A 27640-nucleotide genomic window follows, 5' to 3' on the forward strand; every position below is an offset into this window, starting at 1 on the left:
GGTAAGGTGATTTCACTCATGAGATAGGGTTTTGCAGCCAGTAGGTGGCTGCAGCTCTACCAGGGCAGCTCCGTCAGGGGAAACTGCATCCTGAAGCATCAAAACATCAATCAGGAGAGTGGCTTGTGGCCAAGAATATTCCAGATACTCTAGGAGCCTAGGGAGCAAATAGTGAATTAAGCAGTGTGGATAAGTTCTAACCCAGGGCCCAGCTATTGAGGTAGTGGCCCATCTCCACTGTTCTCCAAGACCCTAAACTGCAACCTGGTGAATGTCACATGCCCCTCCCTGTGGTGAGGGCTTCTACTCACCTTCCACTCATTGCAATGTCCCTCTTTCATCTCCTTTCCTCCCCAAAAGACACAAGGCCCTTCCCATTGTCCCCATAGTACCACATAGAGGTGCCTGTATTTTAGTATATGTCATGGAGAGTTATTTAGGTCTCCCTCATTAGACCATGAACTCCTAAAAGGTGAGTATTATATCATATTTGTTTATCTATCTCCAGTGTCCAGAAAAGAGCAGGCACACCATAAATGTTGAATGGTGGAACTGGTGAATGAAGGTGCAAAGCTTGGGTGTGGAGGTGAGTAGAGCTAGAACCAGCAACAGCTGTGGGTCTCCAGTGGGAAGAATTAATTGTCAGCTTTGGCCCACTGAGACACCATTGTGGCCATGACCTCATAGAGTAGAGTCTGAAGTGATGGCAATGGTGACTGCAGTTGCACCACATGACCTGCCACATTCTTGTGTATAGCTGGTAAGAGGCAAAAACTTATCCCATGAAGGCTGCCAATCAGTATGTGGCCAGTAATTTCTGAGGTGTCCTAGCCTGAAAGTTTTGTCTAAATAAAAAAAGTAGCGAATGCTGGATCAATTTGAGGTTATCTTTCTGGGGATTTGAATTGCAGAGACAGGATTTGGGTGGCGAGTTGCAGGAGTAGAAATGCAGAAGGGAGATGGGGGAGGAAAAGGGAAGCTGAATCCTCAAATTGTGGACACTGCAGAAATCCCTGATCCTCTGCTCCGGGGAGAAGACCAGACAATGTGGCTGCTCAAGTTGGTCTTGGTCTGAGGTGACATCCTAGTTGTCATCTCCAGAGGTGAGACAATGGCACATTTCTTGTTCTTCTAATGGGGCTGTGATTCAGCTTTTTCTGAGGTCCTGGGAGGTCCAGCCACATAGTTTCTTCTTTCTTCCTACATACAACATACACTATCTTCCCCCCATAACAAGCAAATTTGAAACTCAAATCTTTCCACCAAAGATAGTAACTTTTATGTGGACTGGTGAGGTGGAGGTCGAACTGTAGCAGTTGTTAAAGAATAGGTTCAGAATTATGGACAAGATCTGTGGACAAAAGGGAGACTTTGGGAACTATAATTCATCTGACCAGGAAATCCAGAACTGTCCCCTAATGTATGTTCTGCCCTTTCCACTTTGAATTCTATGTTATCTGATGAGAAAGACCAAGGTTTAAAAAGAGAAGATAAGCACTTCTATTTGTCCTTTCTCCCTCCCTTTTTTATTTTCTTTGACCAATTAATACTTCACTATCTTTCTCTCTAATTAGTGAGCCTTACTCTGAATAACATTTTTAAAGTTCTTTTGTTTGGGGCACATTTTACAAGTCTTTAAGTTTAATTTCCTTGATATTAGTCCTATTATCTCATCCTAATCTTCCATATTTGCCTTTCATTACTGGCATTCCTCATATTTACTGTTTGTATATTTCTCGTAGATATGGGCTTAGTAATAATCTCTTTGTGCAGGTAAACAGGTTTCTTGAAATAGATCTTTATATTCATTCCACAGGAGACCATCTGGCATTACAGATGAAAAGCTAAACCTTTCCAGATTTCCCATCACATATGAGCTAAAGCCCTCTAAGGCTCTCAGAAACGGAATCATGCCCATCTTTTATCTGAACTAAATATTTAGATTCTACTTTTCTCAGTCTAACATATCTGTCTGAAACTCTCCAGTGTTCCCTGTCCTTGCTTGCTGAATTCCAAGAAGACATAATTTAGTTCAGCGAAGACTCTAGTCACTTTTATTACTGATTTATTCTCTTGTGTTAAAAAGAATTAAGTCCAGTTTCTCTCATGTCTTCTTTCATTTCAGAGATAAAACTACCAATCTAAAATATGTTTTCTCAACATTATTGGTTACTAGCAACAAAACTAAAAAGGGTACTACTTTACACCCTCTAAAATGGCTCTATCAAAAAGACAAACAATAGCTTTGTGTTGGTGAGCATGTAGAGATATTGGAACCCAGACATTGCTGGTGAGAGTATAAAATAGAATGGCGACCTTGGAAAACAATTTGGCAGTTTCTCAAAGTTAAATATAGAGGCACCATAGAACCTATTCATTCCATACCCAGGTATACACAGAAGAGAACTGAAAACCTATGTTCCCAGCAAAACTTGTACATGAATGTTCATGGCAACATTATTTGTAATAACCCCAAACTAGAAATAAGGAAAACATTCATCTGATGAATGGTAAATATAACGTGATGTATTCAAACAATGGAATATCATTCAGCCATAAAAATGAGGGAAGCCATAAAAACGAATGATAAATGCTAAATCATGGATGAATCCTGAAAACAATATGCTAAGGAAAAGAAGCTAGATACAAATAAATGATCACGTATTTTGATTATGTGATTCCATTACATGATATGTATACAACAGGCAAATCTATAGAGATTGAAAGTAGACTAGTAGTTGCCTGAGGAGAGGGGTTAATGGGGAGTGACTGTTAATTGGTATGGGCTTTCTTTCTGGGATGATGAAAGTATTCTGGAACTAAACAGTAGCAATTGTTGTACAACTTTGTGAGTATACTAAAAAATCAATGAGATGTAATAAAAAAAAAAAACAAGAGAATCTAAAAACAAGTTTTGCTTTTAGAAGAAACAGAGTTGTAAATGTCAAGATAATTAACCTTTTCTATCACTGTGTGCCGTGAACCCTTAGAATTTTGAAACCCACAATAGGAAATATCTTTTTTATTCTTCCAATTGGATAGTCTAGGTATGACACCATCCTATGAAATTTCATTTTCCTTTTATACTCACCCAAACTCTATCTCATTTTTATTCTTATATTTGTGGGGTTTAATATAGAAGTACCTTTTTATAATCAGTGTTTCTTTTACTTGATCTCTTTTTGTAATGCGATATAATAACTCAATATAATCTGTTGCCCTGTTCATATTAACTCTCTTGTGATTCAAAGTCAATCCAGTTTCCATTTTAAATCAATTTCATTGGTTATACAGATGAAAACCAATGATGACTAGTGAAAAGAGGTTTGCCCCAAGGAAACTGGACTGAGGTGGGACAGGGGGCTATTGCCTTTTTTTCAGAAGCTCATCAGCTGAATTTGTTATCCTGTAGAGACTGATACAAATAACCCTGAGATCTGGAACATGATAGATGGAAAAATGATACCTTATAAATAGAGATATTTAAGCTGGGAGGAAGATAGAACCTATAGAGCCAAAGTAGAAAAATCATTTTAAAGATCAATTTGGGAAATGGTGTTGAAATTGATCCAGACTTCCTTTTTCCCTTATATTCATGCAAGTTTGTGGCCTCTCTTCGATGTTATAAGATATAGCTAGGTAACCTGGGGGAACACAGCATGAACAAAGCGTCCTTCAGTAGCTTACTGGCTTACAAAGGAGATACCATTTCACAGGCTATTGGAGAACAGACAGCCCAGGTCAGGAGCCTAAAGGTTTTACAGACAAGGGCTGTAGGGTAGGAAGGGCCAGGTCACACCCTGGCACATAGGCAGGATCACAGAGGAGATGGCACAGGACCAGAAAGATGCTCTCCTTTTACAAAGCACAAACTAGAAGGAAGGGGAGGACAGTCTAGGTAGAGAAATGATATGAAAAATATACGAAGGCAAACAAGTATATAATGTATACCTCCAAGGGTGAGGAAATACACCCATTCAGGTGGAGCACAAAACTTGCGTAAAGGAATAATTGAAGATAAAACTGGGGAGGTAGAGGGGCATAGTTGTAGAAGCTGTGGGGCTTTAGGTGGAAGCACTGGAAAACCATTAAAGTTCTTGAACTGGGTGGTAATGTGACCAGTGACCTTTTCAAGATATGAAGAACAGTCTAGATTAAAAGGCAGAAAAGGCCACATGTATAGAACTCATTTAGGAAGCTGGGACACATTAGGGTGGTAACAGTAAATAGAAAAGAGGAGGAAGTTATGAAGTAGGTGGAAAAGGAAGGATGAACTAAATTGACTGGATAGTTCTCCACATTTTCACATTGGTTACAGATTCTGATCCTAAAGAAGCTCTGGGTTATCTGCTGCAGTCCCTCCTCTGCAGGTAGGAACATCAATGGGGCTGATACTACTCAGCCTGTTAATGGTTCATTATTGGTACCATCTGGAGAGGAGAAGTTAGATCCAAACCCCATAACTCATTTTATTAACTCCCATTTTCATTTGGATCTGAACAAGGTTCTGTGTATCTACTACCTCCTTTGTGCTATTTGCTTTAGCTGATATTGAAATGAGTCTGTTATCTGAAATCACAGTTCATTGATTGGCAAAATGACCCCCAAAACCACAGTAATGCAAGGTACAGCACCCTAATATTGAGTGTTCATAGTGTAGGATTTATAGAGTGAATAATCACTTTTGAATTATCATCATAATAATCACTTAGCCTCAGGAATGAGGCTAAGGTCTTAGTTTGTTACACAAAACTGGAAGAACATGTACGGTAGTGACAGAGGGGATCTAAGTAGGTTAGAGCACTAATATGTTCTCTTCCTTGGCGCCCCCAGAGCAGCTCTCACCTGGGAAGAGCAACTGCCAAGTGTGGAATTGATGCCAAGAAAGGGTCCTATGTGGCAAGGAGCCCTGGTAAGAGACGGGGACATTACAAATAGGGCGCTGGGACAGATCAGATTTTTATTTAAACCCAAGTGTTGTCAGATCAAATGCTAGCTGTGAAAGCAGACAAAAATCATATTTCCCTCCATTATAGTACCCCCTCAGTGTGTATGGGGATGTGAGCACGTGTGCACATCTTGTTCTCCCCGCCCAACTCATTAGCAGGTTTGAGGCCGGATGGAAATAATGAAACTTAATTTACAACCCACCCACAGTCACTGGCCCTTCCCATAAGACAGACTTCCTAAGCTATTCAAATCTTAAGAATATGTGGATATGTGTAAATACGCACAGGTGTGTGCACATTTTAGCATGAATACACACTTTTGCCTTATTTGGTCTGAAAGAATATTAACAGATCCCAGAATATGGACCAAAGAGACTTTGGAAACAGTGTACAGCAATTGACTTCTGCAGTTCTTCTGATATTCAGATTTCAAAGACGAAAACATGCTTTCCTAAACTTGCTTCCAGAGGCTGGGCTTGTTTCCATCATGTGAAGCTGGCCAGAATGAGGGGTGCTAGGTGGACTTGGGGAGGGGTTTGGGATGTTTCCTACCTTGGCAGGCACCCTGAATTCTCCATATTCTTTCAGCAGCTCCTGAGTTTCCTCTGTGGTCTCTCCAGTGGAGGTATGTGTTGAGAGGTAATATTCACCCGTTTCTTGGATCCAGTCCAGTGCCTGTGGGGGGAAACAACCCACCCAGTCCCTCAGAAGGCAGCTATTGGAAGGAAAACATGCTATACTGCAAGGAAGGTTCTTGGTTTGAGCCAACATGCTGGACCCAAGGACTGTTGACGTGATATGTAGCTCTAAAGGTGTTTTTATTTTTATTTTTATTTTATTTATTTATTTATTTTATTTATTTATTTTAATAAATAAGTTCTCCCCTCATGTGGAATATCCCACCATTAAAGCATTAGATTGGGAACTCTCCTAGCCAGGCCCAGTGTCATCCATGAACAAGTTGCATGGTGAGTTCCTTCACATCTGCTGGAGCCAAACCCAGAACAGAGTGCTTGTTTAAATTTGAATGACTGACAAATGCAACCTGTTCTCTTTCATCTCTTCACTCCCACCTCCTGTCTTCACTCTGCCTGTGGCTGTGCCCTTTTCTGGACTGTCCCAAGTTTTGGTTTTTGGGGCCTCTATACTCCTCACAACTGAGACAAAACCAGGGAAAGCTCTGGACATACCTGCTTGGCACTGCGCTCAAATACCACATATTGCTGGCACTGGTCTAACCGACGTTTCTTCAAGGTCCAGAAGTGTAGAACACGATTCTCTCTCTGTAAGAGCTCACTCAAGATGGCTGTGGGAAGAAGAAGTGAGCACTGGTCATGGGAACGGCTGACTAAATCTCCAACCAACTCAGTCCCACTGCTTAGGCACCAGGTGACTGTGACTTTCAAGCATCCCCATAGGACTAATCCAGCATCAGAACCAAGGGAGCAAAATCTTGGGACACAGAATTCCCCAGAAGCGAACAAGATCAGGGAGACTAGGGCAAAAGCCTGTTATTGAGGGTTCCATCTACTAGGGAATGAAGGCTATGCCACCAGCAATTTACAAGTGACTGTGATTCTCTTCATACCAAAGTTAGTCCTTGGTTGTAAGAGACCTTGTGAGGAAGCAGTCCCTAAAATAGCAACTAACTCAGTTGGCCCTGGAGCCTAATGAAGATGGATGGATGTTGCCCAGGCATTCCTGAGGCATTACTAGGAGAAGGGCAGGAGATGAATAGTGCAGAGAGGGATGAGTTGAGGTATGGACAGCTCACATCATGGGCCACCTTCTCTGTACTGCATAGGAGTTGTACACACAGCACTTTAACAGTAGAGGCAAGGTCATAAAGCTTCCAAACAGAGGGCATACGGAAGCTACATTGTCCTGTCTCTAGGTACAAGCTTCCGTGTTGTTTGGGTCTGATCATAAGAAAGCTGAAAGCTCTTAACTCTAATGATGATAAACAAGAGGATATGTACAAGTCATGAAGCACCACAAGGGGGCCATGGTAGGGGGTCAGTCCTTTTCCTTCCTACTTCTCCTTTTAGCAGTAACTGGCTACAAAGATTGATTTCCTTAAGTGGTTTAAATGGTATATTCTATGCTTGAGGCAACCAAATTTATTTTGTATCATTTCTGCCTCTTGATTCCTGCTAATTATATTAGATATTAAAAAAATATATAACAATAATAATATGAATAATTAACATTTAGTAAGCACTCATTATATGGCAGACACATGTTTTTACAATACCCTATGATAAATGTGCTTTTACAAATAAGAAAACTGAGGTTCAGAGAGGATAGGTAACTTGCTCAGATTCACTAAGATAGGAAGGGGTTGAGCTCAGATTTGGTCCAAGTGTGTTTGCCTTCAGAGCCCTGTGCCCTTGGCCACCCTGGTCTCCAGGTTATAAAGCACACATTGCTGTGCTTTATCAACGTGGCACAACCCAAGCTGTGGTGTTTATACTTAATGTTTTTGTTGATTGTATTTACTTTTAATATCCTTGGAGGGTTTGGCTTTAAGAAGAGCTCCCATAAGCTGAGACCTTTCACAGGTCCTAATCATCCTCCATTCCCTACAGCTGTCTATGCCTTCATCACTTAGCTTCTTAGTTTGCCAGAGAGGTGAAGTATATACTTCCTCACTCCCTCACTGACCTCTGGTTCGGGTATGTGACTTACTTTGGCAAATAGGTCGTTAACAGATATGACACTAGCAGGAACTTGAAAATGTGCTTGCTTAAAATCACTTCTGGGTAACTCCTGGCCTTCGACCCACATCTCAGCATGAACAGACAAGAATCTTACAGATAGTTAAGGAGCCACGCCAGCTGGCCTGAAGCACAGTTAGTTGTATTGCCAAGCATGGCCATCCTAGCTAATCCCAGTTATTTGTACAATAAATGTTCACAGTTGTGTAACTCTGAATTTTGGTGTTGTTATGCAGCAATCTTTGCTCCCATAGGTAAACCTAAAATATATAGCAATGGATTTGGGTCCAGGCAGCAGGTGAAAAGGAAACAGATACAGAAGGAATTCCAGGTCCCTGCTCACATGAGAGCTTCCAGTGGGGGAAAGATAGAGTGAGAACCTGCCTCCTTTAGCCTTTACGTGCACCAGTCAGGCTCTGCTCACTTCAGCCTCCCTCTGTGATGGCTGAGAGAATCAACCCAAGTCAGGCAAAACCCCCTAAAGGGTTTCAAGTTTCATTCCCACCCCCTTTTTGAGAGCCTTCATAATGGCTTCAACCTTCCCTTGGCCCAAGATGATATAGGCATCCTGGCTCCCTCTGGGTGCTTGGCCCTTATCTGCATACCCAAGTGTAGGTGGGGGGTGTGGCCTCTCAGCAGCAGCTGGCCTCACCCAAGCTGCCATCTGCATTTGGAAGTCAGAACATATGCTCTGCAATGTGCTTTTTTTTTNGGCGGACACAACATCTCTGTTTGTATGTGGTGCTGAGGATCGAACCCGGGCCGCACGCATGCCAGGCGAGCGCGCTTGTGGCTCAAGCGGTAGCACACTCGCCTGGCATGTGTGCGGCCCGGGTTCGATCCTCAGCACCACATACAAAAAAAAAAAGATGTTGTGTCTGCCAAGAACTGAAATGTGCTTTAAGGAGTGGTTGACATGGTGTCAGCCACTCACAGGGTCCCTCAATCAAAAACAGAATAACATAGCTGGAAAAGGAACTGTGTGTCCCTCCTCTCTGTAGGGAACTTTGGTTCCTAAGTTTAATTCTTTTCAGTGGCTTTTTATCTTCCCAGCTCTTGAGCTCTCTGAGCAGGGCAGAAAGCCCTATCTAAAGCAGGTCACACATCCCTATTCTGTTCATGGTGTCTTCAAGCTTGTCACACTCCTCACTCCAAGTCAGCATGGATTTCCCTACCCACCTCCATCCAGGGTTGTATTTGTCTGCTTTTATAAGTGGACATGTATTAAACTTGTCATCTACTCAAAGGCTAATTTGTGCATGGCTAGAGTAATAATTTAAGGTAGTAACAGATAATAACTTGAGCTTAATATGATCAGATAATAAGCAATTTTTAAAGGTTATATAATTTTTTCATATAATCACAGACTTTATAGAATTCAGAGACATATTACAATTTATCTAGAATATTAGTTATATAAATTTGACTTGCACACAAACCACATGGTGGATGGGATAAGTCATGCCAAAATGCAGGTCTGACTCTGTAGGTTTGGTTGGGGCCTGAGAGTCATACAGTTATATCAATGCTGTTAGTCTGGGACCACATTTTTCAGAAGCAAGAGCCTAGACATTCTCCCCACTTTAAATAAGAAAACTAAAGTTTTAAAGTTTAGGCAATAAGTGACAACTCTACAGTTAGATCTTGGTTTTATGATTCCCAGTTCTTGCCTCATTGCCAGGGGTTAAGATACCCAGTCTTGTGCTATTCAATATGTCAGCACAAGTCACATATGACTATTTATATTTAAATTAATTAATATTAAATAAAAGTAAAATATTAGTTCCTCAGTTGCATTAGCCATATCTCAAGTGCTCAATAGGCACATGTGACTAGTGGTTACCATATTGTACATTTCCATTATTTCAGAAAATTCTACTACGCAGTATAGCCCGAGCTGTAAGATACTATTTAAAAGTTTGGGGAAAATTTGTCCTCATTTTTCCATTCAGAATCTTGATGCATATTAAGAAACTGACCATGAATCACCAGTGCCCACACCATCCCACATCAGATTTTTTTCTTCTCTAAGAAAAGAATCAGGAAATTTGAAATAACATGAATACTAGGTCCACAGCACAGTGTAGGGAAGGGCTGGCCTCTTGTCCATGCTAGTGAAATAACTTGAGGCCTGGTAGGCCTCTCACTGACCTTTCACTTGCTGCTCAGGTCCTCGAGTATGGCTAGCAACACTGGGCATGCTGACGTTGTTCCTGTGGATGTACTTGAGAAATACTTCAGCGTTCCGCCGTGCCAGGGTGCAGGCCTGAGAGACACAAAGGTGTGAGGTGCTCCTGTCCCCAGCAACTGTCTGGTGTTCTAGCCACCAGAGGGGGGTGCCCTCCTTCCACTTTTTAGGAAGCTTGAGGGCTTGACAGTCATGAGGATACTGGAGGAGTCCTGTGGGAGAACAGCTCTAGAGGTCACTTCTGGTACATGGATGGTCCAATTCCAATTTAATAGGCTCGTGCTCTGAGCTTTCCTTTTATCTGTGCCTGTCCTCTTTCCATTTAAGATAAAAATCAGAAATCAATAAAATCCCTTGACTACCTGTAGGTTGATCTGGCATTACTAACATTTACTCCCAGGCTGGTTTTCCTTTTCCACTAGAATACTTCTTATGATGACCACTGGTGAAAGTCCAGGCAACATAAGCCCTCTTTAATATTTGTTTGATTCAGACTTGGAGAAGTTTTTTTTTTTTTTTTTGTAAACACGCTTATTAACTCTACATTCTAAATCTAAATGGAAATTGTTACCTGCATTTTTCAAATTCATATGACTATCCATCCCTTACCTAAAATCACCAATAAACTTTCTATTATTGGAAAACACTGATCTCTGTAACAGAATAAGAACCATTATGACTTTAAGAGCCTTTAAGACTCAAGTCAGTTGTAGGGGCAGAGAGGACAGGTCACATTCTCCTTGTTATACTGATAGACAAGACTGAGGCCCAGAAAGGGCACAAGCAGATCTAGAATTTAGGTCTACTGACAGAGTATTTCTAGTTTCTCAAGCTTATATAGTTCTGGATTTCTCTGAAAAGAAGTTTTAACTCTCCTGTTTATAAAAGTAACATGCTAGTATACTAATTTTTAATCTACAAGTTTCCAGAATTAAATTACCTCTAGACCAAATTGTTAAGTTTTAAACCTTCTTATACTTAGCCTCAGATCCTATAAACTATATGATTAAAATTGTTCTATAACTAACATATGATTAATATAATTCTAAAACCATATAATTTTTTGATTATATAAAAATTAGCAACAAAAACTTCTGGGATCTTTGGTAGAAGTCTGTTGATGGGTCCACGAACTCTCAGGCACATAAGTTTGATAGCTTAATGGTAGTCTAAAGCTAAAGAATCTGAAATGGATCAACTAATGTGTACAAACAGAGTGTGACATTCTGTCTGTTGGGCACAGAATTCCCACAGCGATGGAGAGTTTTTCTCTATAATTTTGGGAACATATGAAAAATATCAGCCCAGAAAAGTTTTGTTTTTCTTCTTCAAAAGAAATGTTTAATTTTATGAGTAAATACCTTTATCTCTGTATTTAAAATCCTTGATATGCTCTACTTAAATTGTTTTGTTTTAAAATAGGGAAAATTTTTTAAACTATCTTAAGCCCAGCATGGAAAAATTCCTATTCCTGATGACTAAAGATTCTAACCAGTATAGCTTCAGATACTAGACAGATGGGAGAAGGCCATCTTTAAAAAGAACAAAAAATATAACTCCAAAAGGTGGTCAAATAGAGAAAATCCCTAATAAAAGAAAGGCAGTTAATTATAGAATTGCATAAAAACAGTGGCAGTCTGTGAGGGTATAAACATTCTCTTGTGCTTACCTGAGAGGAAGTAGAACATGAAAGCAAGAAATTTAGGAATGAACAGAGACTTTAGATTAGCCTGGATACAGATGGTTAAGAGAATATCAAAGATCTTCCTGCTCCATTGAAAGCCTGTGCACAGCACGGCTGTGCTTCCTCCCTGGGAGGCTCAGGCTCTAAGCCCAGGAAAGGTATTCTACCTTCATACAGGAGAATAAATAGCATGGCCTTTATTGGTAATTGACAATTGCTAGACTGATAAATAAACATGGTGTCTAAATTTATTTGCTTAATTCTTACCCTAACCTTTTATAAAGGATCATAAATAGATTATCATCTATTTATAAAGTATTTTTAATAGTGTTTTATACATTTTAAGTGTTTTCTATCTTTTAATCAAAAAGTAATTTTATAAACCAAACCACTGAGTATATTTTTCTCAGTTAACAACATCCACAGGATATCAGGATATTGAAATATGACAACAGTAGTAATGTTATATCCTAATTGCCCAATGATACCAAAAGTGCTGAGAGAGAAATGAATGCTTGAAGAATAACCTTACTACCTTTGCAACTGACCAGTCAACTTCTCTACAACCTCTCTGCCCTGTAGATAAGAAGTTAGCAAAAGCAGGGGGCTGGGAGGCCCATATGAAACAAGTGTGTGTGTGTGTGTGTGTGTGTGAGAGAGAGAGAGAGAGAGAGAGAGAGCAAGAGAGAGAGAGCGCGCACACGCGCGAGAGAGCACGCATGTGTGCATGAGAGCACCTACATATTGAAAGAACAGACTGGAGTCTGAGAGTTTATGTGAAAATGTGCTCTGACCTTAAGGAAAGCCTCCTTTTGTTCCAAATGTTTGCTGATGAGGGGGATAACATGGTCGATCTCTGCTGCTGGCCCCAGTTTATCTCTTCCACCACACCAGTCCTCATCTCTTCGGTACTCTTGCTCTAAGCTCTCCAGAACACTGCATACCTAATGAATCATGGAGAGAAACACTCAGTAAATTAATCAGTTAGGAAGTGTTCTTTGAGGACCTTCAGCCCACAGAATTCCACACAGTGACATGTTTCATTCAAAATTCAGTCTGTCAATTTAGAGTATGTGGTGACCCTGGGGCACCTAAGAGTCTAAGAGAAGTCCAGAAGGCAGTGAGAATCCTGTGTCTGGAGCTTGAGAGACAATCTTCAACTGGAGATATGGATTTGGGGATTGTCTTCTTAGAGTTGATAGTAGAAGGCTGTAGCTATGGGGGTTGATGACATTACCAAGGAATAGTATGAAGTAGAAAAAAAGGAAGGTAGATAGTATATTGGAGGCATTTCAAAGTTTTTATATATTTAATATTGGTATAACTTCACAATAACTGTGAATTTATAGAACAGGAAATGGAATTTTGAGAAGATGCTCAATTTCCAACCATCTGTGCTTATCCTGTAGTAAGGAGCCTTGAGCAGAGGTAAAGAAGGAAGTTGCCACTGTTGTGTGATTTATGAGCCATGAATGAAAGTCCTCTTTCTCTTCCCCTGGGAAAAATGTCCCAAAGTCCTGTCATAAGGCAGTGACGTCTGAAGGCTCCCTATTGCAAAATGCACATTTTCTTCACAGGGAAAATAAATTTGAGTTAACCTAAAAGACAGTTAAGAAGACTTTCAGTTCTAAAAGTGTGGAGAAGCCATGCTGGGGGACCTTATAAATGACCTCAGGAGAGAACAGAGCATTTTGAAGGGGGTTTGAAGAGAAAGTTAGGTTGGGTCCTACAGTGGGAAATTCAAAGAGGTCTGGTATCAGGGACTAAGGGAGGATTCAGAAAGACGAAACTTAAATTCCTGCTTTCCTTCAATAGACTTTGACTACTTGCTTGGATATAGCAACTGGGGGAGCAGCTAAAACTGTCTTTGGCTTCCTCTGAGAAAGCCATCACTTTTGATGAAGGATTTATATCATTGGACAGGATGCTCACTGAGTTATAAACTAAGCTGAAAGATGTCTCAGGCAGAACATTCTCATGGCCAGACATGTTTCTCATATCATGAGATGGTCTGTTCCTAAATCCTGGGTTGCTTGTCTAGTCCCATCTCTAGTACTTGTCTTCAAGAAAGACATTTAAATATGCACAGGCAGGCTCTTGTCTTGGGATAAAACAGATTATAGACATACAAAGACATTAAGAATAAGACTACTTGAGATCTGTCCCATGATAAGATTGGACTTACAGCCAATCAATGTGGAAGTTAAAAGTGAAATGATTATCAAGTATAAATCCTTTCATAGGTGAAGAAACAAATCTAGAGAAATAAAGTAACCTTCAGCAAGGTCAGTTCAGGGTCAGATTTTCTGACTCTTAAATAGTACTCTGTCCCCTTCATGATCTTGATCCATCTCAAATGGAAATTTGTACATTAGATCGGGATTAAGTCTCATTTTTTCCCATATAGACATTCATTTGGGTAGTGCCAATTGCTGAAAAGACTTTCCTTTGTTCATGGAATTGCTTTGACAAAAATCAAACACCCATATAAATGTGTCAACTTTTATAACCTCCATTCTATTCCATTGTGTCTGTTCTTATAACAATATTATTCTGTCTTGATCACTGAAATTTTAGAGTAAATCTTTAAATCAGGTAGTGTAACTCCTCCAAATTTGGTTCTTCCCTTTTGAGATTGTTTTGGCTATGCCAGGTTCTTTGAATTTGCATTCTTTTCATGTGCATTTTATTTCCATGGACATCCTGGAATTGGTATGTCAATTTCTACAAAAAAGCTTGCTGGGATTTGATTTGGATTGTGTTGATTATAGATCAACTGGGGAAGTTCTATCATCTTAATCTGCTGCTGTCACTTCTGTGGCCATCAAAAGCATAATCTCTCTGAAAGAAAATAAGAAACATGAAGTGTGTGAACTATAACACTGGTATAGGCTCTGATGGGCATGTTTTCTTTGCCCCAAGGCAGACTTCCCATGGTCCCGATAAGTCATCCAGAGGGGAAATGTATTTTTTTAAATATTTATTTTTTAGTTGTAGTTGGACACAATACCTATTTATTTATTTATTTTTATGTGATGCTGAGGATCGAACCCAGGGCCTCGCACAGGCTAGATGAGTACTCTATTGCTGAGCCACAACCCCAGCCCAGGGGAATTTATTTTTTATTTATTTCTGCTAGGGAGTAGTTCAATGAGAAAACTATTTTACACTGAATAAAATTAGTCCTGCTTTAAGCCTCTATTTCATGAAAATAATTCCTGTATAGCACCCAAATCATTTAAAAAACATCCTTAGGCCCTTGCCCATATTGATGTACTGACGTAATGGTAACATATCTGCATCTTCAGAGCCCTGCTGTACGCATCTCCTGCCACTTCTCTCATTGCTGCACTTTCTTAACCACTTAGGCTCACAGTTCCCCAAGGACAGAGCTGAGTTTCCTCAAATAGGCTGGAAACCCCAGGAATGGCAGGGTCATATGTTTTTCAAGCAGTGCATAATGACTAGTTGCAGAAGATTATATTATTGTTAAGTAAATATTCATTTTCCTCTCCAGAATTTCATTGGAGGCATTGTTGCCTCACTGATGGCTTGGCCATGTGATTGTTTGGGCTAATGGGACATTGGAGAATGTGACAGAAGTAAAGTCTTGAGATGTTCTTACACAGTAGGTTTTGGGCTCTTGCACTTTCTGTCTTTAACTATAAATGTGCCTCAAGTAGCTGCTGGACAAGGAGGGTGAGAAACACAGGAGCATCCTTGGATGCAAACTGCAGCTTGGAACCTCGCTCTACCAAGCTCAGCTAAGATTAGTTGAACCCCAGATACTCAAGCAAAAAATAAATGCTTTTTGTTTTATGCCAGTGAGTTTTAAGGCAGTTGGTTATAAGGCATTACTGTGGCAAGAGCTGACTGATACATTGCTCAAATCTAGCATTTAGTATGCACCTCATTTCTGTTTTAACACCTCAGTACAGATATGATGAGTTTGAGAAATAAATCACATGGTTCACTGCCATAATGAAAAAGATGATAAGGAAGCCAACTGTGGTGTTTCCACACGTCATTCTTTTGTTCTCCAAGTTTGTGCTGAGAGGACTGGCTCCTTGTTGGAGTCGAATTGCAGAGTTGCAATGGGAAGCAGAAAGCAGCCCTCTGTCAGCCTCAGCGCACACGCCTCTCACCTTTCCCTCACCTGTTCAGAAGTTTTGTAAAAGGCCACAGATGCGTTGACCAGTTTTAACCGATCTTCCATCTTCAGCATGAGCTGCTGCCAGTGGAGGGCCACCTTTTCTGCACATTCCCGGATGGCGTCCGCATCATAGTGGCCAGCCTGGAGCAGTGCCTCGGCTTTCTGCTGTACCTGCAGGGCACTCTGGTGCGTCTTCTGCAAGGAAGTGGCATGAAAGAGGGACTGGGCACAAGGGGAGGAGAGAGAGGTCCGTGGGAACAACCCAGGCGTGGTATGGGAGGGGGTGGAGTGAGGCGTGAGTGGAAAGATGCAGAAAAGTTAAAGTGCTTTAAATGACTGATCCATTTTGTCATGAAGATTAATACAGTATTGTTTTAAAGCATATTTTTTAAAAGGATATCATACATTTTCATTAACTGGTCTCTCAGGACCTTAACTTCCATCCCAGACCTTACTTTTTAATTGCATTACCCTGTATTTTAAGGACATTCTGATCCTGTGGTAGAGAAACAGGTTGCATGAAAGTCTGTTCTCTGGTACATTAAGTTTCCTTTTCAAATCTAATTATGAAAAGGTTCATCATTAAGCTTTCAAAGAAGTTTTTCCCCCTGCTGCAGTCCCATTTTATAGATCAAGTAAATATAGCATATTAACCCAAAAACACTCCATGTAAAATAAATTTCAGATTATGATACAGCCATTTTAAACATTAACCAGTTGAAAAGGATTATAGTAAAAGGAATAAATTTGGCAGGTTAATAAAGCTAGAGAGCAGCCTCTCACATCTTCCCTTAGTTACTTAACCAAAGAAGCAGAGTCGTATGGCAGATAACTCAGCCCAACCCGTGATCTTCACATTTTTTTACATTTGCTTTTAGGATATTTACATATATATTTTTTCTTAATGCTTTTTGAAACAGGCTAAATATAGTTTGCCTTCTCTGAGTTCACGCTAACTATACAAGGTAGGATGAGGCTGGAGGACTGGGTGCCAGGGAGGAACCAAATGGGATTGGAGTTTTCCTAAAAACAGAGTCCTGGTGTGGATGATCCATGTGAGAATTTCAGAGCCCAAGTGACTTGAAAGAGATAACAGCACTGCTGCCTATCTCTCTGGGGTCATTCTGGCCTAGTGGTATAGTACTCATTTGGCTTTTGTACTTTTAGGAGGATTTAACTTAGCCAGAAGTGAAAAGGGACAGTGACTGAGACTGTTCTCAAGAGCGAATCCATTCAGCACTGCTTGGGTCTGGGTAGGCCCTCCCTCATTCTCACCTGCGCTCCCCTGGGTTCCCACATTTGCCCTTCGCCCACACTGCAGACTGCAGTCCATACACTCCTTTTCCACAGTCTATGGACCCCTTCTGGCTTCCCTTTTCTCGTTCCTGAATCTGCAGTAGCTCCCTAGAATGACCTCCTCTAGCAATCCAGACCCCATGGTGCTGTGGCCTTTCCACTGTCCCTCTGTCCTGTGTCGGCATCAGGTTCCCAACTGAGAATGAAAGCAGAGAATCAACACTAAAGGCAGAAATGATACACTACAAATCCCTGGTTTTCTATGCCTGGTTTACTGGCACTGTCTTTTCCCTGCTCCTAGATGCAGAGGTGCTAAGGTCAGTCCTTGCCTTTCCTTCACTCCAGCAGAGCTCTGATCTATTCCCCGGGCTTCTATTACCTCATCATGACCTGCACACACCTCAATTTGTGAGCAGCACTCATTCAGTTGGTCTAACTGCCTGTCCCATGTCAGTCTGCTACAAAGACACATTCTCAGCAAAGGAAATGATCTTCCTAGAGAACAGAGGGGCCCTTGTCAGTGAGTGGGAAGGGCTTTCAGTTCCTCGAGTTCCACAGTGGAAACTGAACTCCTCTTCTCTGTGAACAGTTTTCCCTGTTCACCTACCACTTGTGTTGATACTCCACTTTCCCCTGCCACTTGGGATTGCAGTTTTGATATTATTCATGACTACTGAGCCCCACTCCCTCATCCCACCCAGTCCAGCCATTACTACTTCATACACAGACTGCTAGGGGGGTGACCTAAGTAGTTTTCTTTTCTAATTTTTCTATTTCTAATCTACCAAATCCATCCTTCACGTGTGTGCGTGCGTGCATGCGTGAGTGTGTGTGTGTGTGTGTGTGTGTGTGTGTGTGTTGGTGGTGTGCTGGGGATTGAACTCAGGGCTGCAAGCATACTAAACATTTATTTTGATCACTAAACTATTGCAGTTATATGGCAGTTTTGCTTAATTCTCTGTAATAGGAAGTGTTTGTAATAAGTGACATCTAACATTCTTTCTATCTCTAAAGCTCTCATTTTATGCTAAATATCACTCCCTTCTCTTAATTCAAAAGCCTTACCATGGTTCCTCCATTGCTATGAAATTAAGTCCAAACTTGGTATTTGTCATTAAAAGTACATTACGATTTGGCCCTAGCTACTTCTATAACATTATCACCTACTGCTTCCCCTGCAACGCCTCTGCAAACACACCACAAGCTTTCTTACCTCCCTTTGCTACCTCCCTTCTTCCTGCCATGATGGATACCCTCTGTATCCTCCTAAGGCAGTGTCTTAGCTTTCCTTTGAGACTCACCTAAGGTCTGCTCTCCTCAACCAGGCCTTTTTAGATGATCTGAGACTCACAGAAAAATGACCCTACTCCTATGTCACTCATCTAACCCTTGGTCATTACTTAGACTGTAAAACTCTCAAAGCAAGGGCAGTTTGGAAAATCATTTAAGCATCTGTCATTTATCTAGTGTACATACTCTGTGCTGGGCATTACGCTTACGCATATTTTCTACTTTTCCCAACACTACTATAACGTGGATATTACTACTCCCATCTCAGAGATTAAAAGGCAGAGTGCCCAGAAATGCACAACCAAGGAAGTGATGAACCCAGGAGTGAGACTCAGGTTTCAAACCTATGTCCTTTCTACTATATCATACCACATCATCTTATCTCTAGGAATATAATGGTAACTATAGTAGTTCTCATTTGGAAGAAGGTTCACAAGACGAACATTAGTGATTATGGTAATTATATGGCTTTTCCTCAATACATTAAACCAGCATGTAACTGTCATCATAAACCTGTTATCATGCCTTTCTCTGAGAGTGGAGGTATAGGCTGGATTTTCCTATAAGTTATGGTATAAAATAATTCTCTTCCTTACTCTGAAACTCATTATCATTTAATAGTCCTGAGAACTTCTTTCCCCCTTTAATTTCCTAAATAATAAATTCTTATCTATGTGGCATAATCTTTGCTTCGCTAAGCTTAAATCATTATTTTACATTTATTTCTACTCCCTATTATCAAATCCCATTGTGTGTTATATGTTTAAGACAAGGAGTATCAAGGGCATTCGTATTTAGGAGCATGCAGAAGAAAATTGAATGGGATCAATTGCTCTTATTATCTAGTTTTAGCTACTTTTTTTCTGGCATAATGTTTATACTTAAAATGCATAAGAGGATTTCAAGTAAAAATGGATTTTAAAAATGAGCTTTTCTTTTGAAGTTCCTGAAGAAACATCAGCTGCCTCTATTGATATTAACATATAATAATCTAGGTTTGCTTGATAGAGCTTTACTGCACCTGGGTGCTGAGTACTTCTGTCCATTCTGAGTGGTTCTGGGAAAGATTTACTGAAACCAAGGCTTCTGAGAAAAATTTTGATCTTCCCTGGAGAGACTGAAACCTTCAACCCAAGGAGGTTGCCCAAACTAGGGTTAGCAGACATCCGGGTTTATAAAGGACAGTTCTACTCTATGTCTGTTCTTCTGACTTAGTAATTCTCTTCACTTTGAAAAGTGTCTCAGTTTACACAATAAATTATATGATCATCCTACCAATAGCTATTTTATTTTCCCTTATAGAACCCCAGGTTCTTTCTTAGGGTCTATTAAGTCAAATCCTATTTGCTATTAGCAATCATTATAAAAGCTTCCAATAATACTATCAAAATGGGGTAAGCCAAACCAGACTTAGACTTCCTTTAAAATTGCCTTCATCCTCCCTGGCATATTTTCCTCCTGATGCAGAACCTTACATAGACCCCCTGGAGAAGAAGCATATGCTGAAATTCTGGTTCTGTTCTTGTTATTCTAACCATACTGAAGACCCTGCCTACCTCCCATTCCTAAGATCTTCCAGAAATCCTATCTGCTCTGCTCTGCCCTCTTGAGACCACAGACACCAACTTTAGAGTTGCTATATCTCAGTATAAATTCTAAAGACTAATTGATCAAGTTTTACCAATATAGAAACCTAGGACTGATTGGGAGGCATTAATCATAATTTAATCATTTGACAAGCCTCTGTGCTGCAAGGATACTGCAGCATCTGAAAGAAATTAATACATACTGCATATGCAGCTGTGTGGTATTTAGTCATTTCAATAGCACTGTGAAAGCATTTACCTACTTCTTCTTCTTTTTATTTTTTTCCTCCCAGTTCTGGGGATTGAACACAGGGGGTACTCTGCCACTGATCTACATTTTCAGGCATTTTAAACAATTATTTATTTTGAGACAGGAACTCACTAAGTTGCTGAGGTTGGCCTTGAACTGCAGTCTTCCTAGGCTCCAGAGTCCCTGGGATTACAGGCATGCACCACCACACATGGCTCATCTACCTGCTCTTTCTTGCCAGCTCACTAAGATGCTCAGGTGTGTCATAACACTTGGTCTTTCCTGCTTAACATTTCTTTAAGGGACTAGAAATTTAATCATCTGACAAAGCATGTAAACCTTCTCATTCATGAAAAATAAGAGGCCAAGAGTGGCTTTGTCTCTGCCTAATCTCCCTCACAGTTTCTCTTGCCTCCGGTCTGATTGCCCAACCCTCACTGCTTCCTATGCCCTAGTGGAAACTTGACCACTGAGTGCCTGATTATTACCCCAATCCTGATCTTTCCTTTATAGTGATTAGGTCCCAGCACTACCATATTTGGTTGTGTCCGCAAACTGCAATACAGATAGCTGATGATAATAAAACTTCTCTCCTCTGGTTAATTTCTCTTTAGAAAGTGATTTTTCCCATATTGTGCATAAAACATATAGTTTATTTTAAAATCTCAAATCCCAGACCATACTTTTAGGACTAATAATCATTTCTAAGAAGATTATCAAGTATCTTATAGTAACATGTCATTCATCTTAATATTATTATTTGTGCAAACAAGATGATTTCTGGAAAATTAAATAGTTGAATTCAATCAATATTTAGTTTTAAAATGCTTAGCAATCAGCTGGATTACTGCATTAAAGGCATAGTAGTGGGCACAGACAGTTAAATTTTTACTATTTTTCCATTACTGTTGTGCAAAATACCCACTAACAATAATTTTTTAAAAATAACAGCTTTGTAGCTCTTACTCAGAAGTGGGCTAATTTCTATGATGAACCACAGAATAATGAGTGTCTTTGAAGTTTTCACTCTTTGTCTCTATTCCCATTGGTACTGAACTTATTTTATTTTTAATACAATTCTCATGTCCCATTTCCTATTCTTTCCTCAAACCACTGTGAAGCAATCAGCTTAAGTCTCTTTGGGAAGGAGGATGTCCTAATAGAAAGGACAATTAAAGGTATTATTTAAAGCATGGCAACATTTATATTAGATTATTATAAGTGGAGTTTATTTTAAAATAGGCTTTCATTTTAAAATGGTCCCAGTTGGTAACATCTTCTAGTTGCAGTTTACTCCCTAAATATAACTTCTACCAGCATTATTGAACAACCACTTTAGCAAGGCAGACGGGTGTGATCTGCTCCAATGCTGGTTGTCCTTGTTAGAAGATGGACTCTATAAACTAAATGGTTAGAAATACGATAAAAAAATATGATCCCAATTTAGTAGAAACTCATGCACTTGTTTATTAGGTCTGAGGGATTTTCAATTGGAAGTAAATTCTAACTTTTAGCTTTACGTTTCTCAACTGGCACATAATCTATATGTGTAAATATCTCAAAGTACCAGGGCCCTGAAAGGCTGAAGGCCCTGATGAGTAAGATTCTCATTCATAGTGTGCATACTTGACTTCTGATGCTGGCCTCCTTGGGGGCATGAAGCCCTGCACTCACTTTCCCATCAGTACCTGGGTAGGAGGGAGGCTTCCTGGACCTGAAAGAGTAAAGACTCCCACACCTGAAGGAACACCCGACCTCAGGGAATCATGCTGCCCCAGGCACAGAGCAGAGAGGGGGACAGAAAGCAGTGCAGTCAGATTTGGTTGTTACCTCGATGGCCAGTTGGAACTGCTCATGCTCCCGCTGTAGCTGTTCTGCTTCAGACAAAGAGCTGGCATTGACCAGGCTGGCATTGAGCATGGACTCTCCATTGCGGATCCATCCCAGGACCTAGGGAATCAGGATAAGGACAGAGGTGAATGGCTTTCTGCAGCTTCCCCAGAGTGTTGCCTTATCTAAAGGCACTTCATTCAAAGGACAGAGTTCAGGAAGGGTCTTAGATGGTCAGCTCCCCAATCTCACTACCACCTTGTGACATAAGGAGTTTATTTTATGTGCCAATTTCATTTCCAGGTCTATATATTATTTCCTCCCTTTACCACCCACTACTAACCTAATTTCCTCACTCATTTAAGCATCAATCTGGTTGTATGTGTGTCTAAAGTTCCTTCAGGAATATTGAATGGTATAAATAAGTAAATTCCAACTGTTGGTATCCTATTCTTTTTTTAAGACCCAGTTCAAACAACAACAACTTCCTGAAATCTTCCACACCTCATCATTCCTATTAGGAGCAATCTCTTCCTTTTTCAGCACAACCATACTACTTTGTATGTACCACCTATATGTTAATCACCACAGCTGACTTCTTCAGTTATTTTAACCTAAATTTCATTTCCCCCTTAGAAGGTAAACTCCTTGAAGTCTGGGGCATTCTATTAGTCATATTTTAATATCACATGGTGCCTAGTACAGTACCCTACCTATCATGGGTGTGGTGTAGTAATGATTTAAAAGTAATGGAGAAGACCCAAGTCACACCTGAGCGGTGAGTCCAACCTCCCTATACCTATAGCCAGGAATAAATGGAGTTGGGGTTTGCTAGGTAAATAGCCCAAAGGAAGCAGGAAGGAGAAAACAAGTAAAATAGCATGAATAAGTCATACACTGATCATCAGAAAAAGGGAGAGTAAATTATAATGGACTTAAATTATTTAGAGGCTATGGCTGGGCTGAATACAATTTCTGGGTGAACTTAATGAGTAGTGGGGCAAAGAAAACTCAGCTAAGCAATATTAGGATAGAAGAAGATACAGCTAGCAGATAGTCCTAGTCTGTGAAATGGGCAACTCTCTAGTTTAACAGAGTCTGTGTAAAATAGTCCACCTGGGAGAGTTAGGCTCTGCAAACACACCTGTTGTGCTGTCACCAGAATGTAGCTAAATATCTTCTTTTCTAGGGACTCTGAGGTTTTTGCTTGGTGAGGAAATGAAACTTCTCTGGAAATTTCAAAGTTAGTAAATACCATCCATCTGTTACCTCATGCCAAAGGAAGAGACACCATGATCTGTTTCAGATTTGCTTTCAAATTTTTTTCTCCCCTCAACTTCCTCATGTTAAACAACTGGAAAATACCAAGGCTGGTCTGCTGCTCCATAATTCCCAAAGGGCTTTCTCAAATTTCATCCCTGAGCAGACAATGACGGATGCCTTATTGTACATGGATAACATTGGGGCACAAATCCTGCTGGAGCTGGGCTATTTGGATTGAGATGTTAATTCATGGCCAGTCTGCCAGATTGTGGATGAGATGCCAATCTGTAAAGCAATTGGTTGCAGGAAATAACTGCTCAGAGTGTATGTGTGAAATTCCTGTTGTCATGGTGGACTGTGGCTGGCTAGCTAGAGGTGCTAATGATTTTGAAAAGCTGCCTGAAAGTTTGCATTCATAGATTGCATGTCCAAATGCTCTTCTCTTTGGAAGATGGAGTTCATAATATGTATTTTGAACTGTGTCTCTATGTACCATGTTTCACTGTATTCTGCTTAGTTTAGAGATTATTTAAGAGTATCAGAAAAACATTTTCTCTATGTGCAACACAAATCAGTGCTCCTTCTGGGCCTCCTGAGTATTGCTGGAAAATTCTTCTCCTCTCTAATTTCAGCCAACTGGAAACATCAGTGATAGCTATGGTGGTGGGAATACCCATTTACCAGCTTTTCCACCTAGAAATATCATGTGTTTAGTCCCTAGTTCTTTTATTAAATCATATCATATCCTATTGTTCATTTTATTTCCCAAATACTGTTTATAAAATACTCTTTATAAAATAATTTTGAAGTTCTAAACATTTGATTTAAAAATATTTTAATTGTAGATGAACACGATAATACCTTCATTTATTTATTTTTATGTGGTGCTCAGTGCCTTACACATGCAAGGCAAGTGCTCTACCACTGAGCCACAACCCCAGCCCCTAAACATTTGATTTTAAGAAAATAAGAATACGGGGGCTGGGGATGTGGCTCAAGTGGTAGCGCGCTCGTCTGGCATGCGTGCGGCCCGGGTTCGATCCTCAGCACCACACACCAACAAAGATGTTGTGTCTGCCGATAACTAAAAAAATAAATAAATATTAAAAAAAAAAAAAAAAAGAAAAGAAGAATACATGGTAGTTTATACTCATGGCTTATTCCATGGTGAGATTGATCCCCATGAATGAGTCAGCCCCAGAAGTAGAACTGGCATAGTTTAGAAAAAGCATAAATTTGAAGTCAGAATACCTGACTTTGTTACTTACCTGGAAAAATCACTTAACCTCTCTGAACCTCAGTTTTCTTATCTGTAAAATAAGGATAGTTGCGCCTTTCCTTTTTGTATTACAGGGTTGATGTAACATACTGGAAATGTAAAGTTTGATAATGATGATGGTGTTAGTGTTAGTGATGTCTGGTAGTGCTGTGATTCTTCATTTATACTTTTCCCAATGAAAAGAGAAAAATTTTAGATATAGTAAGCTTTATTCAATAGTTTGAATGAGCTTATTGACATATTCTGATGTTTCTTAGGTTGTTGTCATCATTACCCTTTGTACTCTAATTATGGACAACTCTTGTAGGTGTAATTTTCTATTATTGGGATCTTTTATCCTCCTGATTCATAAAATTTGTTAGTTATTATCCTGTGGGCATCCAAATATGTGCTAAATAAAAGAGACATGAAACAAAATGAGAAAATATTGCTTCTACTAATCTTGAGCAGTGTGAACTTAGAAATATCATTTAATACAAGGCACAGTTTTCTCATCTGTAAAATGTGAACACTTTTCTTGCCTTAAGCAAAAGGTAAAGATGAAATTAAATCACTAATATACAAGTATTTTCAAACCATAAAATCAGAAGGAGAGTGGACTAGAGTAACTGGATGTGGATGTCCACACCTGATGATGTAATTTAAGATGGGAAGACAAGGCCTTGTAATAATGCATGCTGAGGAAGCTGCATGCTGATGACTGTGTTCTTGAGGTCATACCTACAATAAAGTTATGAAGTTGCACTTAAGGCGACCAACTCTTAGGATTGCTACTATAGATGACCCATCACAAGGCACAATTACTTCTGAAATAGGAAAAATACTTAGGAATTTTTGGTAGTAGGGAGCCTGTCATAATTCTAGAATTCCTTACTTCTAAAAACTCCTATCTCTGAGATTGTACACATTCATTCTTCCTGGATTTATGACTATACATTTGCCATGTGTCTTCTTACTTATCTGCATTTTGAAACAAAAGGATGGTACGTGTCCCTTTGGTTGCCCATCTTTTGGATCTACTTGAATACCTTTCTACCTTTTACATACAGTCACCAGAACTGAACACAGTATTCTCCACAGGAGTATAAGGTCAGGCTAATATTATTTCCCTTTGTTTTGAATATATACTTGATCATATGGAAATTTTGGCAAATATTTAACCTGAGGAAGCAATCTGATATCTTATAAATTGATTTTAGCTTATTTTCTGCTAAATGCACTGCTTTGCAAGAATAACATCTGGAAATTCATTTAGTTTTATACCCATTAGGTCATTTTTTTCAATCTTCCTGAATTATATAATGGATGTGAGGTCATCTTTACTGGAGTGGTAATTTTCCTGGAAGCAGTCTGAGAATTCTGTGGGGTTTGGAGGGTAATCTGAGGGGCACATGGGTGGCCTGGGGACCTAGGCCAAATGCTGTAATTGGGGGAGTGGTTTTCCTTCAACATTTCCCCAGAGGAAGCTCTTAGAAAGAAAGTCAGTTGCATTCCTCAATTTCATTTGTTTTGGATAATCTTCAGTCAGTCTCTGCACTTTTCTCACTTGTAAAAGCTTCGTTTAATATAATTTTGGTGTAACTACATTTCTGATTATGATGGCTACACAGTCAAATCTAAACCTTTCATCTAAAAGCTCCAACAATAGAATGTATCATAATACATTATTTTATCATAATACATTATTTTATCTCCTTTTCTGTCTAAATTAATGGCATTTCAATTAAGGTATCTTTTTTCTTTTCTTTTCTTGTTTTCCTCTTTAAGAGTATATTCAAAAGAGAAACTCTCAAGCCAGTGTCTAAATTTAGCCTCACTGATCAATACTGACATCTAAATTAACTCGCTTTTTCCAAGTGTCAACAGTTTCCAAATCAATATTTCCTGCTCCACCAATTTCCATCAAACACAAATGCCTTCTCTGAAACTGGATCAGACAAATCCCTAAAGAAAGAACCTACACTGACAAGGAAAACAGGTCTGTCTAATGAGGCATGGTGGCTTAACCAAGTAGCAGTCCCTTGGTGATAAAAGGGCTACGGTCTTTTGCAAAGGCCTTTGTAGGTTTCTTCAGAGCTGGACTTGAGCAAGCTTGTACAGTTTTGAACTATAATCCCATGTGTGTCATTCTTGCCACGGTGGGAAGAGAACATCTTCCCACCCCTACAGAAGAACTTTTTGTCCTCCAATGCATGAAATTATGAATGGGAATAAATGCATATATTAGTCAACCCAGGATTACTCAGATATAAACAATCTAGTTTCCCATTTGACAAACTACCTATCATCCCAGAACCCACTTTATACAGGATGTATACTTAAAGAATGAAAATTCATTTCAATTTTAATATCAGCTTAAGAAAAACATAATTATAGAACTGATTCTACTATTGATGCTGGAGCAAAAAATAAATAAAATTAAAAATCCAGGAACAAAAGCAAAACTATGTCTTCCATTTTAAAGTCAAATAGGAATGACTACCCTGTTATCTACTTTTTTTCCTCCCCTATCAGATGATTACTCAATCCTGTCTTCTGCTACTGATAGAAATTCCCAGGCATGAGAGCAGGGGAGGAGTTTGATGATCTGTTGGAGCCCTGCTGGCTTTAGGTGCCACACTCTCCATGCAGCCAAGACCATGTCTGCCTGTCTTTTTAGACATGGTATCAGCCAGGCCAGGAAAACCTTAGACTGGGTTCTACTGGGGGGGCTTCTCTCTAATGCTCCTGTGTGAGTATGAGGCCCCCTAGAGGCGAGACTTGCATTTAGGCAGCTTGGGCTCAGGTTTCAGCAAACTACTGTAAGCCCTGGAGAGCACTAATTCTGTGTGCCTCAGTTTCCTCATTTATAAAGAAAACATAACACAATTTTCCTCACGGGACTGTTCTTTTTAAAATGAGATCATAAAGGGAAAAGTACCTCTCATATGAAAAGAAAGTACTATCACTTATGCTAAAAGTTTCAAAAATTTGTGTACTCATTACTGCTCCGAGCCTGCTAGGAATTCTAACATGTCCTTATGAATAACATTTCTATTTAGAGGCTCATATGTATCCCACTGTAATTAGGCAGAAAACACCTGGATGGCAGCTCTGTGATCCGGTCTTGCTTGGGGCTCAGTGATTTGATTTCATCTGTGCTGAATATAGACCTT

At 39.8% G+C, this 27640-nt stretch overlaps 1 protein-coding gene across 23 annotated transcripts in view; it reads right to left on the reverse strand.

Moving 5' to 3' along the window:
* Positions 1 to 27640, reverse strand: part of Kalrn (kalirin RhoGEF kinase) — a 577550-nt gene that overhangs the window by 244784 nt on the left and 305126 nt on the right. For 16 of the 23 annotated variants that reach the window (XM_048794027.1, XM_048794029.1, XM_048794026.1 and 13 more), the window contains 6 exons: positions 21944 to 22063; positions 15695 to 15913; positions 12333 to 12482; positions 9818 to 9932; positions 6140 to 6255; positions 5502 to 5624 (listed from right to left, as the gene is read on the reverse strand). In XM_048794027.1, the coding sequence (XP_048649984.1) occupies positions 5502 to 5624; positions 6140 to 6255; positions 9818 to 9932; positions 12333 to 12482; positions 15695 to 15913; positions 21944 to 22063 (843 nt within the window). The remainder of the gene's footprint in view (positions 1 to 5501; positions 5625 to 6139; positions 6256 to 9817; positions 9933 to 12332; positions 12483 to 15694; positions 15914 to 21943; positions 22064 to 27640) is intronic. The other 7 variants (XM_048794031.1, XM_048794051.1, XM_048794028.1 and 4 more) reach the window with 1 other exon arrangement.

This window comes from Marmota marmota, unplaced genomic scaffold (assembly GCF_001458135.2).
Source record: "Marmota marmota marmota unplaced genomic scaffold, marMar, whole genome shotgun sequence".
NCBI classification, from domain to species: domain Eukaryota; kingdom Metazoa; phylum Chordata; class Mammalia; order Rodentia; family Sciuridae; genus Marmota; species Marmota marmota.